Source organism: Colletotrichum siamense, assembly GCF_013390195.1.
Source record: "Colletotrichum siamense strain Cg363 chromosome Unknown KSG_Cg363_contig06, whole genome shotgun sequence".
NCBI classification, from domain to species: Eukaryota; Fungi; Ascomycota; class Sordariomycetes; order Glomerellales; family Glomerellaceae; genus Colletotrichum; species Colletotrichum siamense.
This window is the reverse complement of record NW_023501019.1, coordinates 3,095,529-3,112,250: the sequence shown is the minus strand read 5'-3', so window position 1 is coordinate 3,112,250 and position 16,722 is coordinate 3,095,529. Positions and strand designations below refer to the sequence as shown.

Sequence of the window (16,722 nt, the reverse complement as noted above, 5' to 3'; positions counted from 1 at the left end):
TGACCTACATTTCCTACAACATTTTTTCCTTTTTCACACATTGACTGATTCATCGCACCATTCTTGGCCTTGGGTCCTTGTACCACCAACACCAAATCAGTCTGTCGCCTTGCCCCTTTGACAGCCGCGTGGGCTACATGGTATTATCTAGACGGAGGGGTTTGCGCAAGCCGGCATGCTAGAAGATCAAGGGTGGGTTTCCTATGTCAGTATGAAGAGTCGGTCAATTATTTTACCGCAAGGACACAGAAAATTGGCGCTGAAAGATTTTAAAACTCGTGGCGGACAAAAGTAGAGATTAAAAAGACGTTTTCTTAGATTAGATTGGGATGTACAAGTATTGGCGGGCGGCAAACTGATCAGAAAAGCCTCAATCGAAAAGACTGTTGTATTGCTGAAATGCGCGCACAATTTCCATACATGTCGCGATTGATTGGTGGCAGGCCGTGAATGGTCCTCTATTCATGCATCGGTATCTCATATATATCTCGACGTAAGGTGGTTCTAGGTGAGCCTCAATTTGAAGCTCTTTGTCGTCGCAACCAAACGACATTCCTCTTCCAACGAGTGATTAAAACTAGGCGAACCTCTCAGTCCTAGTTGCCACGGCCCGCACCAGCACCAGCACCACCGGCACCAGCGCCAGCACCTGCACCCGCACCGCCGCCGCCTCCCATCATGTTACGGGCCCTGTCTCTGTTAGTATACAACCACAAGCTCGTCCAGGTAAGAAAAACTCACATCTCAGCAATACTCGGGTCGGACATGAGGCTGTTGAGGTCAGGCATGCCTCCACCGCCACCGAAGCGGTCCGCCATCTCTCTAAGACGCGGGTTGCCCATCAGGTTGCCCATCAACTCCGGGTTGCTCATCAGGTTCTGCGCCATGCTGGCGAACATGGGGTTGTTCATGATCTGGCTGAAATCGGGCATGCCACCGCCGCCGGCACCACCACCTCCACCGAGCATGCTCGCGAGGCTGCTCAGGTCGGGCATGCCTCCGGAGCCAGCTCCGCCGGCGCCGGGGGATGAGCGGGGCAGGTCGACCTCCTCCTGCTCCATCTCCTCGACGCGACGCTTGGCAGTCTCGAAGCCCTTCTTCATGGCCTCGGAGCCGCCGGAGCCCTCGTACTCGATGCCCTTGCCGTAGGCCTCCATGGCGCCCTTCGCGTCGCCGAGGGCGAAGCGGGCGAGGCCGAGGCGGGACCAGGCCTTGGTGTAGGTGGGGTCGATGGCGACGGCGGCCTCGGCGTCGGACTTGGCGGAGGTGTGGTCCTTGGCGGCGGAGTGGGCGGCGGCGCGGTTGGAGAGGAAGACGGCGTTGGTCGGGTGCAGGGCGAGGGCCTGGGTGTAGAGGGAGATGGCGGCGGGGTAGTCTTTCGTGGCCATGGCGGCGTTGCCCTTGGACTTGAGGGCCTCGGCGTCCTTCTTCTCGGCGTCGGTGGGGACCTTGGGCGTGGTGCCGCCTGCGGCTGCTGCGGCGGCGGCAGCTCCGGCGGCGGCGCCCTCGGCCGCGGCAGGGGCGTTCTGCTCCTTGGCCTTCTTGAGGGACTCATAGACGGCGTAGATCTGGAAGAGGTTCTGGGTGCCGACGGCGTCGGCGAGCTGCTTGGGGTCGGAGGGGTCGACCTTGAAGGAGTCTGCGATGCATTGGATGGCGACGTCGACGGAGTCCTTGTCGTCGGCGGGGAGGGTGCCGTCGGATACGGAGGAGGAGAGGAATTCGCAGATCGCGACGGCGAGGCGCTGCTTTGTGGTTGAGGCCTGTGGAGGGGGGAGGAGGGGTTAGCTGGGTTGTTTTTTTTGCAGCGGTGGCGAAAGAAACGGGACAGAGTGTTACTTACCATCTTGATGGACCTTTTAGATATACCGAAAAAGAAAAAGAGGTCTGTCGAAAGGGGTATCAAAGGGGAGGAGGGTAGGTGGTGACGGTGTCTAGAAGTGAAGAGAAAGGGGACTGTGGTTTTTCGCGAGGAGGCTCTTCGGTGAGGGGCTGTTCTGGCCTGCGGCTGCGCCAGTGTGGACTGCGTGGTACCGCTTGGGTTGGCTTTGGGCTTGTGACGGCGCTGTATGGCTGGAAGGTTCCAGTGGGTGCCAGTGCGGGTTGGGTGATGTGGGGTTTTTGGGGGAAAACCTGGGCTGGAGTGAAGGGCGGTTGGGTTACCCCGCTGATTCGGTACGACGGTTGGGCATGAGACTATGAGATTGTGAGGTAGGACCAAGACTTTTGGTGAATAATTTCAAGTTTCCGATTGTGGGCTTGGTTTACAGGACTGCCTGTAGCTCTAAGCTGGAAGGCATTCTTGCAGAGACATCAGGGACGGTCTTCTACTGTCGTCCGCAGTGAAGCAGCCTTAGTAGAGTAACAGCAGTAATCCAGGGGCATGTCCCACCTCTGGCTGGTCTCGATCGCACATTATTGCGGAAGCCAGGAGCCAAAGTCAATTAGCAATGAATAATCCACAAGCCGATGTCACTCTGCCAGAAACCATCAAAGCAAGTTGCCGTAGATGGAAATCAGCTTGGAGCTCAAACTCATGTGTGGCTGGTGTCGAACGCCTGCACAGCCACAGATCGACTAGCAGCCACGTGGACCCCACCTTCCACTTCCACCTCGGTCGCTGACTGCGAACCTCCACGTCCCATCCCGCCAAGCTGATGTCACACTGGCTCGAGCTCTTAACAAGCAATCAGGCTGGCCAGAACCAACATTTCAACACCACCACCACCGCTCGCTGCGGCTGATTCGCGATCCGAAGACTATTGGTGCTTACATCATATCGACCATAACATGCGTTAGAATACTCAACCGACAAACACCTTAATTACCCAGCGACACCCGCGACCCGGCCATTCCCAGGCTCGCGCGCACACGACACCTTCTCAAACCCCGATCCCGACGAGCCGAGGGACGTCCGCCAACCCAACCCGCACCGCCAACCATGGCCGACGGCGCTCCCCGGCCCCAGCCGCCGCAGGACGGTCTGCGCCGCTGCTTCATATGCCTCAGCGACGAGAACGAGGCCGGCGCTTCGCAGTCCGCCTGGGTGCACCCGTGTCCCTGCACTCTCGAGGGCCACCAGGACTGCATGATCGAGTGGGTGACGGACCTCGAGCGCGAAAACAAGGAGATCCGGTGTCCCGTCTGCAAGGCCCTCATCAACATCGATGAGCCCTGGGACCCGGCCCTGGCGCTGAGCAACCAGATCTACAAGACCTTCAGCAAGATCTCCCCGGGCCTGATCCTCGGGGGCATCGGCGCGGGGACATGGGTCGGCCTCGCGATGTACGGCAACATCGCGGTGCGCGTCTTCGCCGGGCCCGAGGCCACGTACAGATTCTTCTTCAACGAGAGGAACCCGCGGGGCGTGCCGACGGTGAACTGGATCCACGTCGCCGCGCTGCCGACCATTGCGCCGGCACTGATCATTGGACAGTCGTTCCCCGTGCTGGGCAACGTCTTCATGATGCCCGCAGCGGCGCTCGTAAGAGCCTCTATGCCTACGTTTATATCTTGATGGCTAGCTAACGGATGTCTCCCGCAGTATGGCGTCTTCCACATGGCGCGCGACGACAACTTCTTCTCGTGGCCGCCGTCCCCCCAACTAGCCGCCGCGGCGTTTCCGTACATCAGGGCAGCGTACAATAACATTTACCACGAGTTCGTGTGCCAGTATGAGCGGCGGTGGGAGCGCAGACTGGCCGGCCTGCCGGAGCCGCCGCCGCAGCAGGCCAACCGACAAGAGCGCAGACAGCAGCGCCGCGCGAGAGAGCAGGGCGCGGACGGGCAGCGGAACATTGGCATCGTCGGGGGTTTGCTCGACGCGGCGATAGACATGCTGGACATCCCCGATGTTGCCGTCGACGTGGAAGTGGAGGAAGCAGAGATGGAGGACGGAGACGGCATGGCGCATCTTGAGATCATTGTGGAGGAGATGGAAGATGCGGCAGCGGAGGAGGAGAGGGCGAACGCGGTGAACGCCGCCGCAGCGGCTGCTGATGGCGTGGAGGGACAGCCGCAGGAGAACGATCAGCCCGCAGCGCCTGCTCAACAGCCTGCGCAAGCGGCGCCCGCAGCCCGCCAGCGTCCCCTTCAGACGAGCTTGCGCGACGTCACGAACGCCCTCGCGAGCACGCTTCTTCTCCCGATGATCTCGGCAGGCGTCGGTGAGCTCCTGCGCCTCGCGCTGCCGAAGCACCTCACCGCTCCGCCGAACGGGTTCGGCCGGTTCCGGGTGCGGACGGGCCTGCTCCAGGACCAGTGGGGCCGCAATCTGGTGGGCGGGTGCATGTACATCGTGCTCCGCGACGCGTTCCGGTTATATACCAAGTACCGTATGGCGCAGAACAAGCCCCTCCGCAAGGTGAGGAACGTGGACCGGCGTAGGGGCAACGCGTCTTCCTGAGCTTGGGGCTGAAGACGACGGCGTACAGACAGAACAGTAGTGTCATACACAAGAGGGACATACACACAGTTGCATATCACGGCGTTGGCGGAGGATTCTTGGGTGGAATACCTTTTTTTTCTTGTTTCTCTGTTGTATGAGTAGACTTGGGGCATGGCGGGTGCGTTGAGAAGTTTCAGAAAATATATTTTAGACTCTGTGAGGAGCCTTTGAACGCAGTGCCAGTTGCAGATTTTCTGGCCGTTGATAACGACATTGCCTGTCCTCAACAGCATCAGCGTCTCAAATGAGGCAATCTCGTTCATCGGACAAGTGTGAGTCAAAGCTCGGTCGGTGGGATCGATGGGATGCGACTTGCAGATGGCATATGGCGAAATCTCCGAGACAAGATTGTTGAAAGGGCACGAACAGCATCAAAGCGGATCTTGGGCAATTTGATGTCGGAGACCTCGCTGCCACAGCATAATTATCCAAAGAGAAACAAGCCGTTGGAAACCTCAACGGCTGCCAAGAACCTACACCTATCCTGACCTAATCTTGGAAATCCCGAACGCTGGGAACAAAACAAGCCGTCGGGCCAGGTCCTTTCAATCCTGTTTGCGGCTCGGCCAGTCCTCCCCAAAAAGGATTCTAGAACCGCCGCGTCCGTCGTCGCGGCCGTGCGGAATACACGTATTGATTAGTCCTGCAAAAAAAGTTGTGGAGATGAAAATGGAGGACGGCCGCGATGGATTGAAGATCGAAATAACGGTCCTTGCGGTCCCGTCCCCGATTTTTGTCCAACTTTTTTTTTCTGATTAGCACATGCACAAACCGCACTCGTCCAGTGGCGTATCCGTATGCAAGGAACAGGAATTTAAACAACGTGATCAACAAGTTTGTTCGGGGTGTAAATCTGTCCATCACCCGCGATTTGACTTTGGGAGGTCGCGAGGAAGCGGCGAATTAACGTCGTCATCTGGTTTTCCCAACCCTGAGCCCCTGGGAGGCACGTCCGCCAAGAGCTGGGCGGCGGTTGGCTGGGGTTGGGTTGGGTTGGGTTGGCTGGTTCCCCCAGGGCCCAGAGATCTGCTGCCGAGGCCGCGCAGCGCTAAGGAAATGCCCGCGGGCGGCCGGCGGGATGGTACGGTAGAGGCCGCCTTAGGAGGATAAAAAAAGGGGGACACACGGGGGGGCAGACGCACTGAGGGATCGCGGGCGGACGGGGGGATAGGCACGGGCGGGATGGGCGCTCGGGATCCGATCTGAGGTGACGCTGCAGATGTCACCTACTTGGCGGATCGCGTTCCTTTCCCTTTCGCAATGCAGGTCCAGGAATCTACCGCCCGGACAGTGGGAACATGATACATCGCCTTTCGTGGGTTTCTTGGTTCTTGGTGCTTGGGTTCGTGTTCCCTTCCCGCAGTTGTGGAAACATCGCTTGTGAATGGAGGCGGAGGGATGGAGGAAGGGAGGCCCCCCGGTGGTTTTAGAGTTGGCGAAACCTGGCACGGTTGCGATGGATGGCTGTGTTGCAGCTTTTTTGCTTGGTCGATGATGTAAAAAGAAGGGGGAAAGAGTGGCAGCGAAGAGGCAGATGGGTGGGAACAATGGTGAGCTTAAAGCATGTTTCGTCTGAACTGCACAGCCTGGAGGTGGTATAGCCTCCCTCAGTTGGCTTTTTTTCGCGGTGTCTCTTCTCTGCTGTCTCGGGGTTTCCACTGCGTACTCGAAGTTGTGGTCCAGCAATGAAGCTGGGATCATGGGTGGTTGTCATGAAGCAACAGCCCAGTGTCGACAGCGACAGCTGGATGGATAGGTTCTGGTTCAGACTGCTCATCAGTCAGCCATCCCAGCCCTCCTGGGGGATGGAGGGTCCAAGCCACCCTAATTGGCAGTGCTCCAGCCACTCGAGTTTGAGAAGGTGCGTCCAACGGTTGGCCAGTCCGTCTCACCATCCTCTAGCCCCATCGGACGACACCACCGTGCTACACATCTGATTGGATGCTTTTCTCTTCTGGGCGCTGCACACCAACACTCTAAGACACTGCTCACATGAAGGCTCCTCCATTGGATGAAAACATGTCTTTTGCCTAAGTATAGCAAACGGGCCCAACTCTCTGCGGTTTGGTGCCGGTGCTGTGGTTGGGTGGCAGAGGAGAGAAAAACACGAGACAAGCGCGGCCAAACGGCAGCTAGGCAAGTCTTCCATTGAGGGTCTTGACTACGAAGTACGAAGTAATGAGACTGGTGGACGGCCTCCCGGCACATCGGATGGTGGGCGCAAATGTACAGCCACCCCGGGCTACGCGTCCCCTGTAATAACCCAGGGTGCAGTCAGTCGCTGCCCAGGCTGCTCCATCATCCATCCTTCAGCTAGCAACCGCCTGGCCCTGCTCCTGGCTCCTGCTTCTCACCATGGCAGGTGCTCCACCCAATGCCTTCGGGAGGCGCGAATGGCAGTTGGGTGCCGTGGTCGTGCCGGGTCTTTCTCAAACGTACGTCAGCCTCCTTGAAATCGCCTGGTTGGTTGGCGACTGCGGCAACACCCCTGGCCTATCCACCCCGCCAGCCCCTGGTACATGCTCAAACAAGCCTGGGTTAATCCCATGAGAAGACGAGTGTCGCTTTTTTTACACCCTCCACTACACACTACTGTACAGAGCGCCTGCCTGCCTCGCCTTCAGCTGTGCTGTGCCTGCTCACGAGTTTCTGTCTGCCCTTCTTTAATGGAGACCATGACCCGCTTCACCCGTGAAATAAGGGGGCGGGTATTGTTTTGATTCTTTCCAATCCATGGTAATACCACTCACTCCTGAACTGAAGCCATAGTCTCTCGTTTCTTCTGCTTCTACCACATACTTCTCTTTCCTCTTTCCCTTCCTTGAAATCTATTTTCCTCAAACTTTCGTTCATATCCACCCCCATATCTTCTCTCTCGCCCGTTTTTGATTGATTGTTAGAGGGTTGTTCCTCGCCGGTTGAGATTAGATACGACGACGCAAACACACGCACATACGCAGTACACATACCATACGACAGCAACACATCGCAAAGATGGCCATGTCCTTCGTTCGCCAGGCGTCCCTCGTGGCCCTCCTGGCTTCTTCCACCTTCGCTCAGACGTTCACCGACTGCGACCCTACCAAGAGTAAGTTTTACCCTCCCGAGATCCCATCATCCAAGTACGGGAAGTGAAGAACCGCAATGTCCACTTCACGATAAACTTTCCGTCCTCGCATGTACGCTCAGACTAACACCCTCCCGCAGAGACCTGCCCCGCCAACGCCGGCCTCGACAAGTCCACCTACACGGTCGACTTCACCAAGGGCGCCGACACCGCCGCCTGGACCACCGCCGCCGGCAACATCACCTACGGCTCCAATGGCGCCGAGTTCACCCTCAACAAGAAGGGCGACGCCCCCACCATCGAAACCTCGTGGTACTTCTTCTTCGGCCGCGCCGAGGTCCTCATGAAGGCCGCCCCCGGCACCGGCATCGTCTCCTCCGTCGTCATCGAGTCCGACGACCTCGACGAGGTCGACTGGGAGTGGCTCGGCGGCAAGAACACCGAGGTCCAGACGAACTACTTCGGCAAGGGCAACACCACCTCCTACGACCGCGGCGCCTTCCACACCGTCGCCGACTCCCAGGGCACCTCCACCAACTACACCATCGACTGGACCAAGGAGGCCGTCAAGTGGTACATCGACGGCGCCCTCGTCCGCACCCTCAACTACGCCGACGCCCTCGGCGGCCAGAACTTCCCCCAGACCCCCGCCCGTTTGAGGCTCGGCATCTGGGCCGGCGGCGACCCGGACAACAGCGCCGGCACCATCACCTGGGCCGGCGGCGAGACCGACTACACCAAGGCCCCCTTCACCATGACCGTCCAGTCCGTCTCCATCACCAACGCCAACCCCGCCGGCAGCTACACCTACGGCGACAAGAGCGGCAGCTACGACAGCATCGTCCTCGGCGCCGCCTCCGCCGCCGGCGACAGCACCAACTCGGGCCAGAACGACACCTCCTCAGGTAACAACTCTTCTTCTTCTCCCTCCTCTGCCTCCGGCTCCGTCTCCGTGACGGCCTCCTCTGGACTCCCCGCCGCCTCCGCTTCGTCCGGCCCGCTGAAGAATGGAACCACCACAGGAGGAACGACGATGCAGCCCACCGTCGCCCCCACGGCGACGCAGTCCGGCGCTGCGGCGAGCGCGAGCGCCACCGGCGCGGCCAACGTCCAGGCCGTCGCTGGCAGCGCGCTGTTTGGCGGTGTCCTGGTTGCGCTTGCTGGTCTGTTTTAAGAGTGGATAAGATGGGATCGAGAGTTGTGTGTGTGTATTAGATTCTACATTTTATGGGTTCTATGGGTTACCTGTGTCAACGACGAAAACTACCTGACTTTTGTATAATATGGGACGGGAAAAAGGGTCCTGTTATTTTGAAATCATATACCAATTTGTTTTAAAACGAAACACTATTTCAAGAACATTCTGTGTCAAACATCAAGTGTCCGAGTGAGCATGCCGCGGCTTTGGTGACTTATTACTTATCTAATCGGCAACAACTGGCATACCGTCGTATTCTCTCTGTGCGTGGGAGTTGAGTGGTGAGGTGAGTTGACTCCCCTCCTGACATTGATGGACATAAGTCGGCCAGCAATGGAGGTGAAGTTGGTTTAGTCCAGATTTGATTGTGTTACCTGCCGCCCCAGAGCCTCAATCGGGTTATTTCCCTCACCTGCACGCAGATGATATGAGTGGACGTCAGGCCGCGTAACACTGCGTCGTAACACGAACCCGACTATCGATACGACTAAACCACATGAGGCCATCTCCACCAGCCAGCAAGCCAGTTTGACGCGTTTTGCAGCCTGATCTGTTCGCGGCTTCGGCATCAATCGACTTCCGCATGGCTCTTCAGGCTTCACGGGAATGAAAGCGGTTTTGGTGCCATTTCCACCAGCCACGTGGCTTTCCTGAAATGATGAACGCAGCCCTTCGTGCCTAGACACAGGAGGTTGTGTTTGGTAAGCAATAGGTGGCTACTAGACTGCCCGGCTTCAGGGGCACAAAAGGGGGCCTCGCATGTAGAGAATCCAGAAAGATACGGGGGATGGGCTGAGAGAAACTGATGGCAACATATAATGCTTCGAGCTTCCGCGGCCTGGCGAAACCTGCAATCGATTACTTAGGCGGAGACGACCACGTTTGCAAACGAGTATGCGAGATACGGCTGCCGAATATGTCACAGTATTTGTGCTGTGGTCCCAGAGACCCTATGGTGACAGTCCCTTCCGAGGACGACAGAACCTCGGACGTAACAATATGTCCACAGATGGGATGAGATGGCAACGGGCCCTCAGAGCGTGGTCCAGTTTCCCGTGAACATACATTTCGCCGATGAGGCCTGAAGGAATGTCAACAACGGTTCAGGTCTGGCGCGACGATGGTTTATCGTATTGATCAATGCTTCCGGTATGCTCACAGGCACACAAGTGGGTGGCTATTTCTAGACATCCGGGCAAAGTACTGCTTACGTCTATTGTCATCCTTGTGTTCATTCCAAGTATGCTGCTCATTGTTCTTGTTGTCATCTAAGCCGTTTCCAGGCAGTCAGAAGTATCCGCCCGGATAGCGATACGTCTTCTGTGCAGCCTCACGTCCGGGATTTGCAAGGCAGATTGGGTACACCATATCTACCCGCATGTTCACAATAGCGTGTGTACTCCCCAGACGCCTTGGAAACACCACCCGTAGATACTATGACTTGATTCGCGCCGTGCGATCGCTCTTATGTTGGTTCTTGGCTTCTTGGCTCGACAGCGTGGGTTTCAACCATTTCGACGACCCTGATAACATCGTGACGTGACGTGACGTTGTTCCCTCCCTTTCAATTCCACCCAAGTGACTGGTTCGTTCTGCTATGTGTCTGCGCAGCGGTCCGAATCGTCAAGAAGAGCTTCGAATCGCTTTTTTATCGTTAAGGTATCTCAAGCCAGCTCCGTGGATCTTATATCGCTCCAACCATATCCCCCCTCGGCTTTTCAATGTCGTGGGCATACTCAGTCCTCATAACAACTTGGGAAATCGGACCCTCGCTATTAACTTCAAACAGGTTTTTCAATTACCGTTGAATCTAGTCATGTAGCCCCGGATTACTCTCAGGGGAGGCAGGACCTCGGAATGATGACGAACGACATCAATGAAGGGACATTTCCAAGACGAATGTCTCTGCTGACACTATCGTCTCGAAGATAGCCCCAAATACGTATCAAGGTGCCCTCGGGGTTGCGAGTGTCAACCTTCGACTGTCAGTTGTGCGTAGGACAGTAGATCGCGAATGACCGACTCTGTGAAGTTATCCAAATGACCACATCGTAGACTACACCACGCACACCGCTTCTCGACTCCCGGAATGCCCCAAAAGCCTACGACGAGAACGTGACCACGCCTCCTCCAAGTAGCATCACAAGGCAAGCATAGGCGATTAAATCTAGCCGGCGCCGGCAGATCAAGTGCGATCCTCAACTACGCCTGCTGATAAGGATAATAAAACACCCAATCGCGAGCACCTCGGACTCTTCGTGACCCGGGTGGACTTGCTCTCCGTGCGCCAGATAGGAAAACACTCGGTAAAAAGTCGTTCTCACGTGGACAACGTCGCTCAACGCCAAAAGAGATGCTACGTGGTAGCCACGGGTAGCAGTTCTGCAAAGTCAGCTCTAAGCCCTGAGAGGCCCCGCCGGAGCGTCTTGATCGGCGCCACTTGTCGGATGACGCACACATGCATGCTGCACGGCGCCGTGAACGGTGCTCTTTTTTCCTTCGACAGGTTCGAACTGCATATCTAGACCGCCGCCGATCATGTACGGGGCGCTGAAGAGGCTGGCCGGCGTTCATCCCAGAGACGTTGCACATGACCAGAGTCGTAGCAGCCACCAGCCGTACCGTACGAGAGACACGGGCCAGCTGTCCGAGGACGCGCTGCCCAACAATCGCTATCGGGCCTGTCTTCCCGAGAGCGTGCGAGATGATCCGAACTCGAGGCCGTGATTTGTTTTCTTTTCGTTCGTGCCGCCTTAGCCAGAGTATCTCCCCTCCCCGCGTGACGACAAGTTTTACGTTGGGGGCACAACTGCCATATGTATGTCATTTTGACGGCTGGTGAAACGTTTATCTGAAAATGGCCCAATGGCGATCGGATCTCGTAGCCGCAAGGTTCGTCGTGGTCAAGGGAGGACCCCTGATCTTCCGTCTAGGAGCTGGCGGGTATCTGTGAAAGAGAGAAGCAAAGCAGAAGCAAACCCCTCCTGCCTGACCGCACCCGACCCGACCCCTCCCCCGCACTTGCAGTTCTTCAAAAGAATGAAAGGCGTTGCGCTGGCTGAACTCAGATTCATCCCCGCCTTCTCATTGGCCGAGACGCCGAGTCTTTCCCAAAATGGCAGCTAGCAGGGGGAGAGGCGGGGGCCGAACAGCAAAGGAAGAGCGCCAGAACCCACCCCGGTCTGAACAGTCCGGCCCGATCAGCTCTGTATCGTCGTCGGTGGGAAGTGGGGATGTCGAATCGCCGGGGCAGTTGACAGTTGGTTCGCGTGGTTCGGTGGCACGGTGGTTGGGAGTGTGAGGGGGGCGGTTTGATGTTGAAGGGGAGAAGTCGGGTTGGACCTTGTGATGAATGGGCACAGCGTGCTGCGGGTGACGATGGATCCTAGCCTCTAGCTCAGTCGCGGCTGCACGTCATTCGCCACTGTCTTTCTTTCACAGTGTTCTTTCCGAACAGTCTGCTTGGTGGGAAAGGTCGGGAGCGGGCAAGAGCGGGGGCTTCCCGACTTCTGATACCGACCTGCTGTTACCTAACCAGCTAACTTACCTGCTGCGTGTGGGAAAGAGAGACACAGGCAAAGGCAAGCCCAGGAGGCAGGACCTTCCTTCGAGCCCTCGACGGCGTGGGAGCTAGCATTCCCAGCTGCTCACTGGGCGGCTGACTAGCGCTTCCCTTGGAGAACATGTGGCGGGCGTGTTTGGCAGGAGCCGTCTCTCTCAAGCAGGAGGGGAAGGGGCAAGTGCGCAACAGAGGGCGCCCGACTCCTTCTTCTCTTTTAGATGGCAAAGTCAGCAGCAACAGAAGCAGGAGCAAGTCGGTGTCTCTTAGATAATCAGTGGCATTACTTAAACCACCCAGATCACGGCCGTCTCTCCCCTCTGCTTCTTCCATCCATCAACCTCACACACTCACGCAAATCAAAGACTCCGGTCAACTTCAAGCAAACACACAACCTTTCAAGTCACCTTCAAGGACTTCACCACACAATCAACATGTCTGGCTGCGGATGCGCTTCCACCGGTACCTGCCACTGCGGCAAGGACTGCACCTGCGCCGGCTGCCCCGTAAGTTTTCATTGCATCATCCCACCTTGGCAAGGATGGTGGTTTGCTAACACGGCCTCGCTCAGCACAAATAAACCACGTCAAGACTCTATTGCTCTGATCGTCATGGGTTTCCAGTTTGGCGGATCGGGAATGGACGTTTAGGATGGGTGTTGCATGGTTAAGGACTACGTTTCTCTTCTCTGATGGCAGGAACTTCTTCGACTCCTCGCGGTAGTTGCTAAGTGGAGATTGCAATCAACTTTATATCCATAATACCTGGCGCCGCACCCATTCGTTCATGTCGTGATTTTGTGTGTCGTGATGGTGAAGATGGCGACATCAACCATCCGTCGTCCGCGGCAAATCTAGGTACGATCTGTACGACGTTAACTCAACCAGACCGTGCCCGGAACAGCAATCCGCATCGTCCTTGTACGACCCTCCCCCTCTCCAGATCTTCGTCAGACCTCCCTCCCGAGACGCATCCCTTCTACCCTTTTCGTACACCATCCACCCCGCCGTGCCGACGATCTTCGTCATGTAGAATATGCTGACCACAGGTCAGCACTCTCAGTCTCGACTTCACGGAGCCGAAACAAAAACGTACGCAGCCATTATCGCCCACCCATACTCCCACTTCGCAATCCTACACCACGCCCTGTTCCCCCTCCACGCCTCCTCGCACCCGCGCGTGAGATACCACGGCCGCGGCATGAGATGCTCCGGGTCCGTCAGGTCCGCCCCGCCTTGCGCCGCGGCGCTCCATGCCCATAGGCTCGCAAGGACGGCGTCGTAGGCGGTGTTCGTCCAGCGGGCGTCGTAGCGGAGGGCGGCGATCGTGATGCGGGCGAAGAGCACGGCGAGGGAGAGGACGGCGGTCGCGGCGTTGGAGGTTGTGAGGCTGCGGGAAACCGCGAGGGTCAGCTGACATCGTGTAGCGGGAACGACACATCATGACGAAGACAGGAAAACTCACCGCTGACTCCATATCAACGGTATCTCAGGCGGCTCCTCGTAGTTTGCGTAGAAATATATCCGCAGCCGCGGGTTTGAGCACCACCCCTCCTCGCCGCCGTTCCGCCACAGCCGCGAGCGGAAGCGGTCGGGGTACGCGATGCCGAAGAGCGCCAGGGCGCCGAGGACCACCACGGACTCGAGGCACAAGAGCATCACCAGCACCGGAAGCCGTGTCCTCGCCGGCATCGTGACCCGCATACTTGAGTGTTCTTTTTGCTGATTAGACCGGTCGGAGAAGGAAAAACCAATAGGTCGTGGCCGTCGACGCCACGACGCTCGGTGTCGGTGTCAGCGTCATCTTTTGTGGTAGAAAACGGACGGTGTTGTTATGAAAACGAAAGCGATTGCACTCAAACCTGCTCGTTGCATGATGGATAGCCGCATGGGGGTTTCTGGGCGCGTCCCAAGGGGCGGATGGTCGTGGTTTTCTACTCGACGGCGTGTGTGTGGGCTGTGGTGAGGGGTGTTGGGAAAACTTGCTCATTCTTGCGCAGGTTGGATCAGGTGCGCTATGCAGACAGCTGGGCATGCCTTACCGTTCACCGCCGAGTAGAACAAGTGACAGGGAAAAAAGAAAGCATTTGCTCTATGAAGCTGCTTCGATTGGGTTCAGCGTTTGCTTTCTGTTTGCTGCTGCGGTTCGGGCCGTGGAGGGGGATCGACCTCGACCTCCGCTGAGGGTCTGGAGGAGTCGTACCCGCTGTGGTGATGGGTTTCGCGAAAGCTTGTGCTATCTCTGGAATTGCATTGTCTCCTTTCCATCCACCAGAAGGCTTTGAAACGTCTCCCCGATCGGAGCCGTTGGTCTCGAGGAGGGATTCGACACGAAGCCAGCAATCCGACTGTCCTCGAGATAAGCAAGGATCCTTCCAACAGCGTTCTTCTTCGAGGCTGTGGAAGCTAGGAAGATCCGCACCACTTTGCAGACTGAAAACGAACAAGTGTTCATGATGCTATTTGCATTGCGCTGTTTGCTAATGATTAAAGAGAACGCCGTCCCGCTGCGCAGATGCCGCGGACCCTCGAGACTTCCTGCCCAGAAGCCTTCACGATGACCAGCATCCAAGTGGCCCAGGTCCGGAGCAATAGTACCAGACGACCTCCCATAAAGTACAGCATCTCCTCCATGTATGCTGCTTTGCAGACACCCATCTCTCTTTTGGTCTTTCGATCCCGAAGAGGCTTCCTCGCTTCATCCAATATGGATACTCAATACCTACACACATGCCGTTAGTAAGTGCATCCACAGCCTAGGCAGAGCTCGTAAGGACAAAGCCTGAACATACCAAAAGTTTCTCCAAGTCTCTCCAATCGTCTGCCTCCAAACGGGTATTCAGCCCGAGAAGATCCATCATGGTATCCAAACCGAACTTCACTGGTACCAACACGCCGAAACAGCACCGAATCTCTCCTTCTGCAACCTCATAAGCTCGTCCCTCTTCCGGCGCGTAGCCAGAGCGTCGTCGTCCTCCAGAAAGTCAATAGCGGCTCCCATCCACGAATCAATAACCGGCCTGGGACCAGTCTCGGCACCCAGAAGCACCCCCGGCACCTCTCCGTACGCGAACGAAAGCAGCTCCGACGTGAAGCGCGAGATGTCGAACTGGTTGAACGTGTGGTCTCGGATACCCATCGCCTTTGCGAGGTGAAGGCGTGTGCGGTAGTAGGCCATAGTCGCCCAGACGAAGCTGCGCTGTGCGATCTTGGCGGTGTCCTCTGTCATCCACTCGAGGTAGCGGGTCAAGTGCGGGACGACGCTTCGGGGCACGCTGACGACGCGGACAAGGCCGACGAGCTGAGCATGCGTAAGCACTCGGAAGGTCGGAATGCGGTCGTACTCGTAGGTAGGCGGACGGGTGCCAATGTTGCGCAGGCGGTAGATTATACCGCTACCGCCATCAGGGGTCGAGGAGGTGTGGAGATAGAGGTCCCAGTGGAATTCTTCGGGATAGGCGCCGCTGGTGACGTCGAGCTCGTATGTGCTGTGAGGGAATCCAGGCGAAGGGGGTACGGCGGTTGGGTAGCTGTGCTTCTGGCGGCCCAAGTAGACGGGGAGCGGGACGGAGATCATGATGTAGAGCGAGCCGACTTGGAGGGAAGGCATGCGCACCTGGGGATGGGTTTCGGGGGTGTACGGGCCTGCGGGGACTTTGTTTCTGAGTCCCATCTTTGCTGGTCGGACGAAAAGAAGATGACGAAAGTATGTAAAGAAAAGGATTTAAAAGAAGTGAAAAGATGAAGTGCCGGAAAGGTGAGATGCTGGAAGGGCGATTGGATCAGGATTGAGGTGGGATTGAATGTCTTGGGGTGGGCTGAAAGATCACATTGTGGAAGGGAAGAAGAAGAGACAAGTAGCCGGACGATCGAAGTTTTCCGGAGAGGAAGTTTTGGTTTGGGGATAAATTTGCGTTGCAGGGCAGGAGATTTTCGGGGCGAAAGGCTGGAGGGTAGGGCTCAGGACAAGGTGAGGTTTCTTCAAAGCTGCACCTCAAGATTGAAAAGCTTTGGGAAGGAAGTCGTAGGGTAGCACCTTCCGTCAATGCTTAACATATGCAGATCGACCTACAAGGAACCATGCCAAACTCGTCATTTCCCCTTAAATGTCCATGTCTGCCGCGAGTGAATCGTGGTTGAGCATGGGTCTCTGAAGATGCTAACTTCTTACGGTGCTGAGATAACCATCCTGGGAAGACCTAGCCGGGTGTGAACATGAAGACGGAATGTTGACTACACCATCCAGAGGTGCCCGCTCCTAATTTGTCTCCTGTAGGCAACCCGGTCAGCTTGGTGAGCACTGGAGGGATTCCACATGCTCTTTCCGCGGTAACCCTTCCGCCAAAAGCTCCAGGCAACCATCCCACTCAGTGGAAGCTACTTAATTGACTTTCGTCTGGTCTTCCTCCAACAGTTCGGCTAGGATATCACGCAAGTGGCCTAGTTGGTAAA

The 16,722-nt window shown here is 56.8% G+C and overlaps 5 protein-coding genes across 5 annotated transcripts; 2 read left to right on the top strand and 3 right to left on the bottom strand.

The window, feature by feature from the left end:
- Positions 1-596: 596 nt before the first annotated feature.
- CGCS363_v009810 (Small glutamine-rich tetratricopeptide repeat-containing protein 2) lies at positions 597-1,846 on the bottom strand (the record flags this gene model as incomplete). The annotated part of the gene is made up of 3 exons (XM_036641659.1): positions 597-690; positions 742-1,763; positions 1,844-1,846. The coding sequence occupies 3 exons, from the start codon at positions 1,844-1,846 to the stop codon at positions 597-599; spliced, it is 1,119 nt and encodes a 372-aa protein (XP_036493300.1).
- A 1,095-nt stretch (positions 1,847-2,941) lies between these two features.
- CGCS363_v009809 (uncharacterized protein) lies at positions 2,942-4,405 on the top strand (the record flags this gene model as incomplete). The annotated part of the gene is made up of 2 exons (XM_036641658.1): positions 2,942-3,484; positions 3,545-4,405. 2 exons carry the CDS (start codon positions 2,942-2,944, stop codon positions 4,403-4,405), a joined length of 1,404 nt encoding a protein of 467 aa, XP_036492615.1.
- Positions 4,406-7,441: 3,036 nt separating this feature from the next.
- Positions 7,442-8,688, top strand: crf1-2 (putative glycosidase crf1; the record flags this gene model as incomplete). The annotated part of the gene is made up of 2 exons (XM_036641657.1): positions 7,442-7,535; positions 7,655-8,688. 2 exons carry the CDS (start codon positions 7,442-7,444, stop codon positions 8,686-8,688), a joined length of 1,128 nt encoding a protein of 375 aa, XP_036493069.1.
- A 4,410-nt stretch (positions 8,689-13,098) lies between these two features.
- On the bottom strand, positions 13,099-13,962 carry CGCS363_v009807 (uncharacterized protein; the record flags this gene model as incomplete). Its single annotated transcript, XM_036641656.1, has 3 exons — positions 13,099-13,309; positions 13,367-13,660; positions 13,736-13,962. The coding sequence occupies 3 exons, from the start codon at positions 13,960-13,962 to the stop codon at positions 13,099-13,101; spliced, it is 732 nt and encodes a 243-aa protein (XP_036492613.1).
- Positions 13,963-15,148: 1,186 nt separating this feature from the next.
- Positions 15,149-15,943, bottom strand: CGCS363_v009806 (uncharacterized protein; the record flags this gene model as incomplete). Its single annotated transcript, XM_036641655.1, has 1 exon — positions 15,149-15,943. One exon carries the CDS (start codon positions 15,941-15,943, stop codon positions 15,149-15,151), a length of 795 nt encoding a protein of 264 aa, XP_036492614.1.
- Between the last annotated feature and the right edge of the window lie 779 nt (positions 15,944-16,722).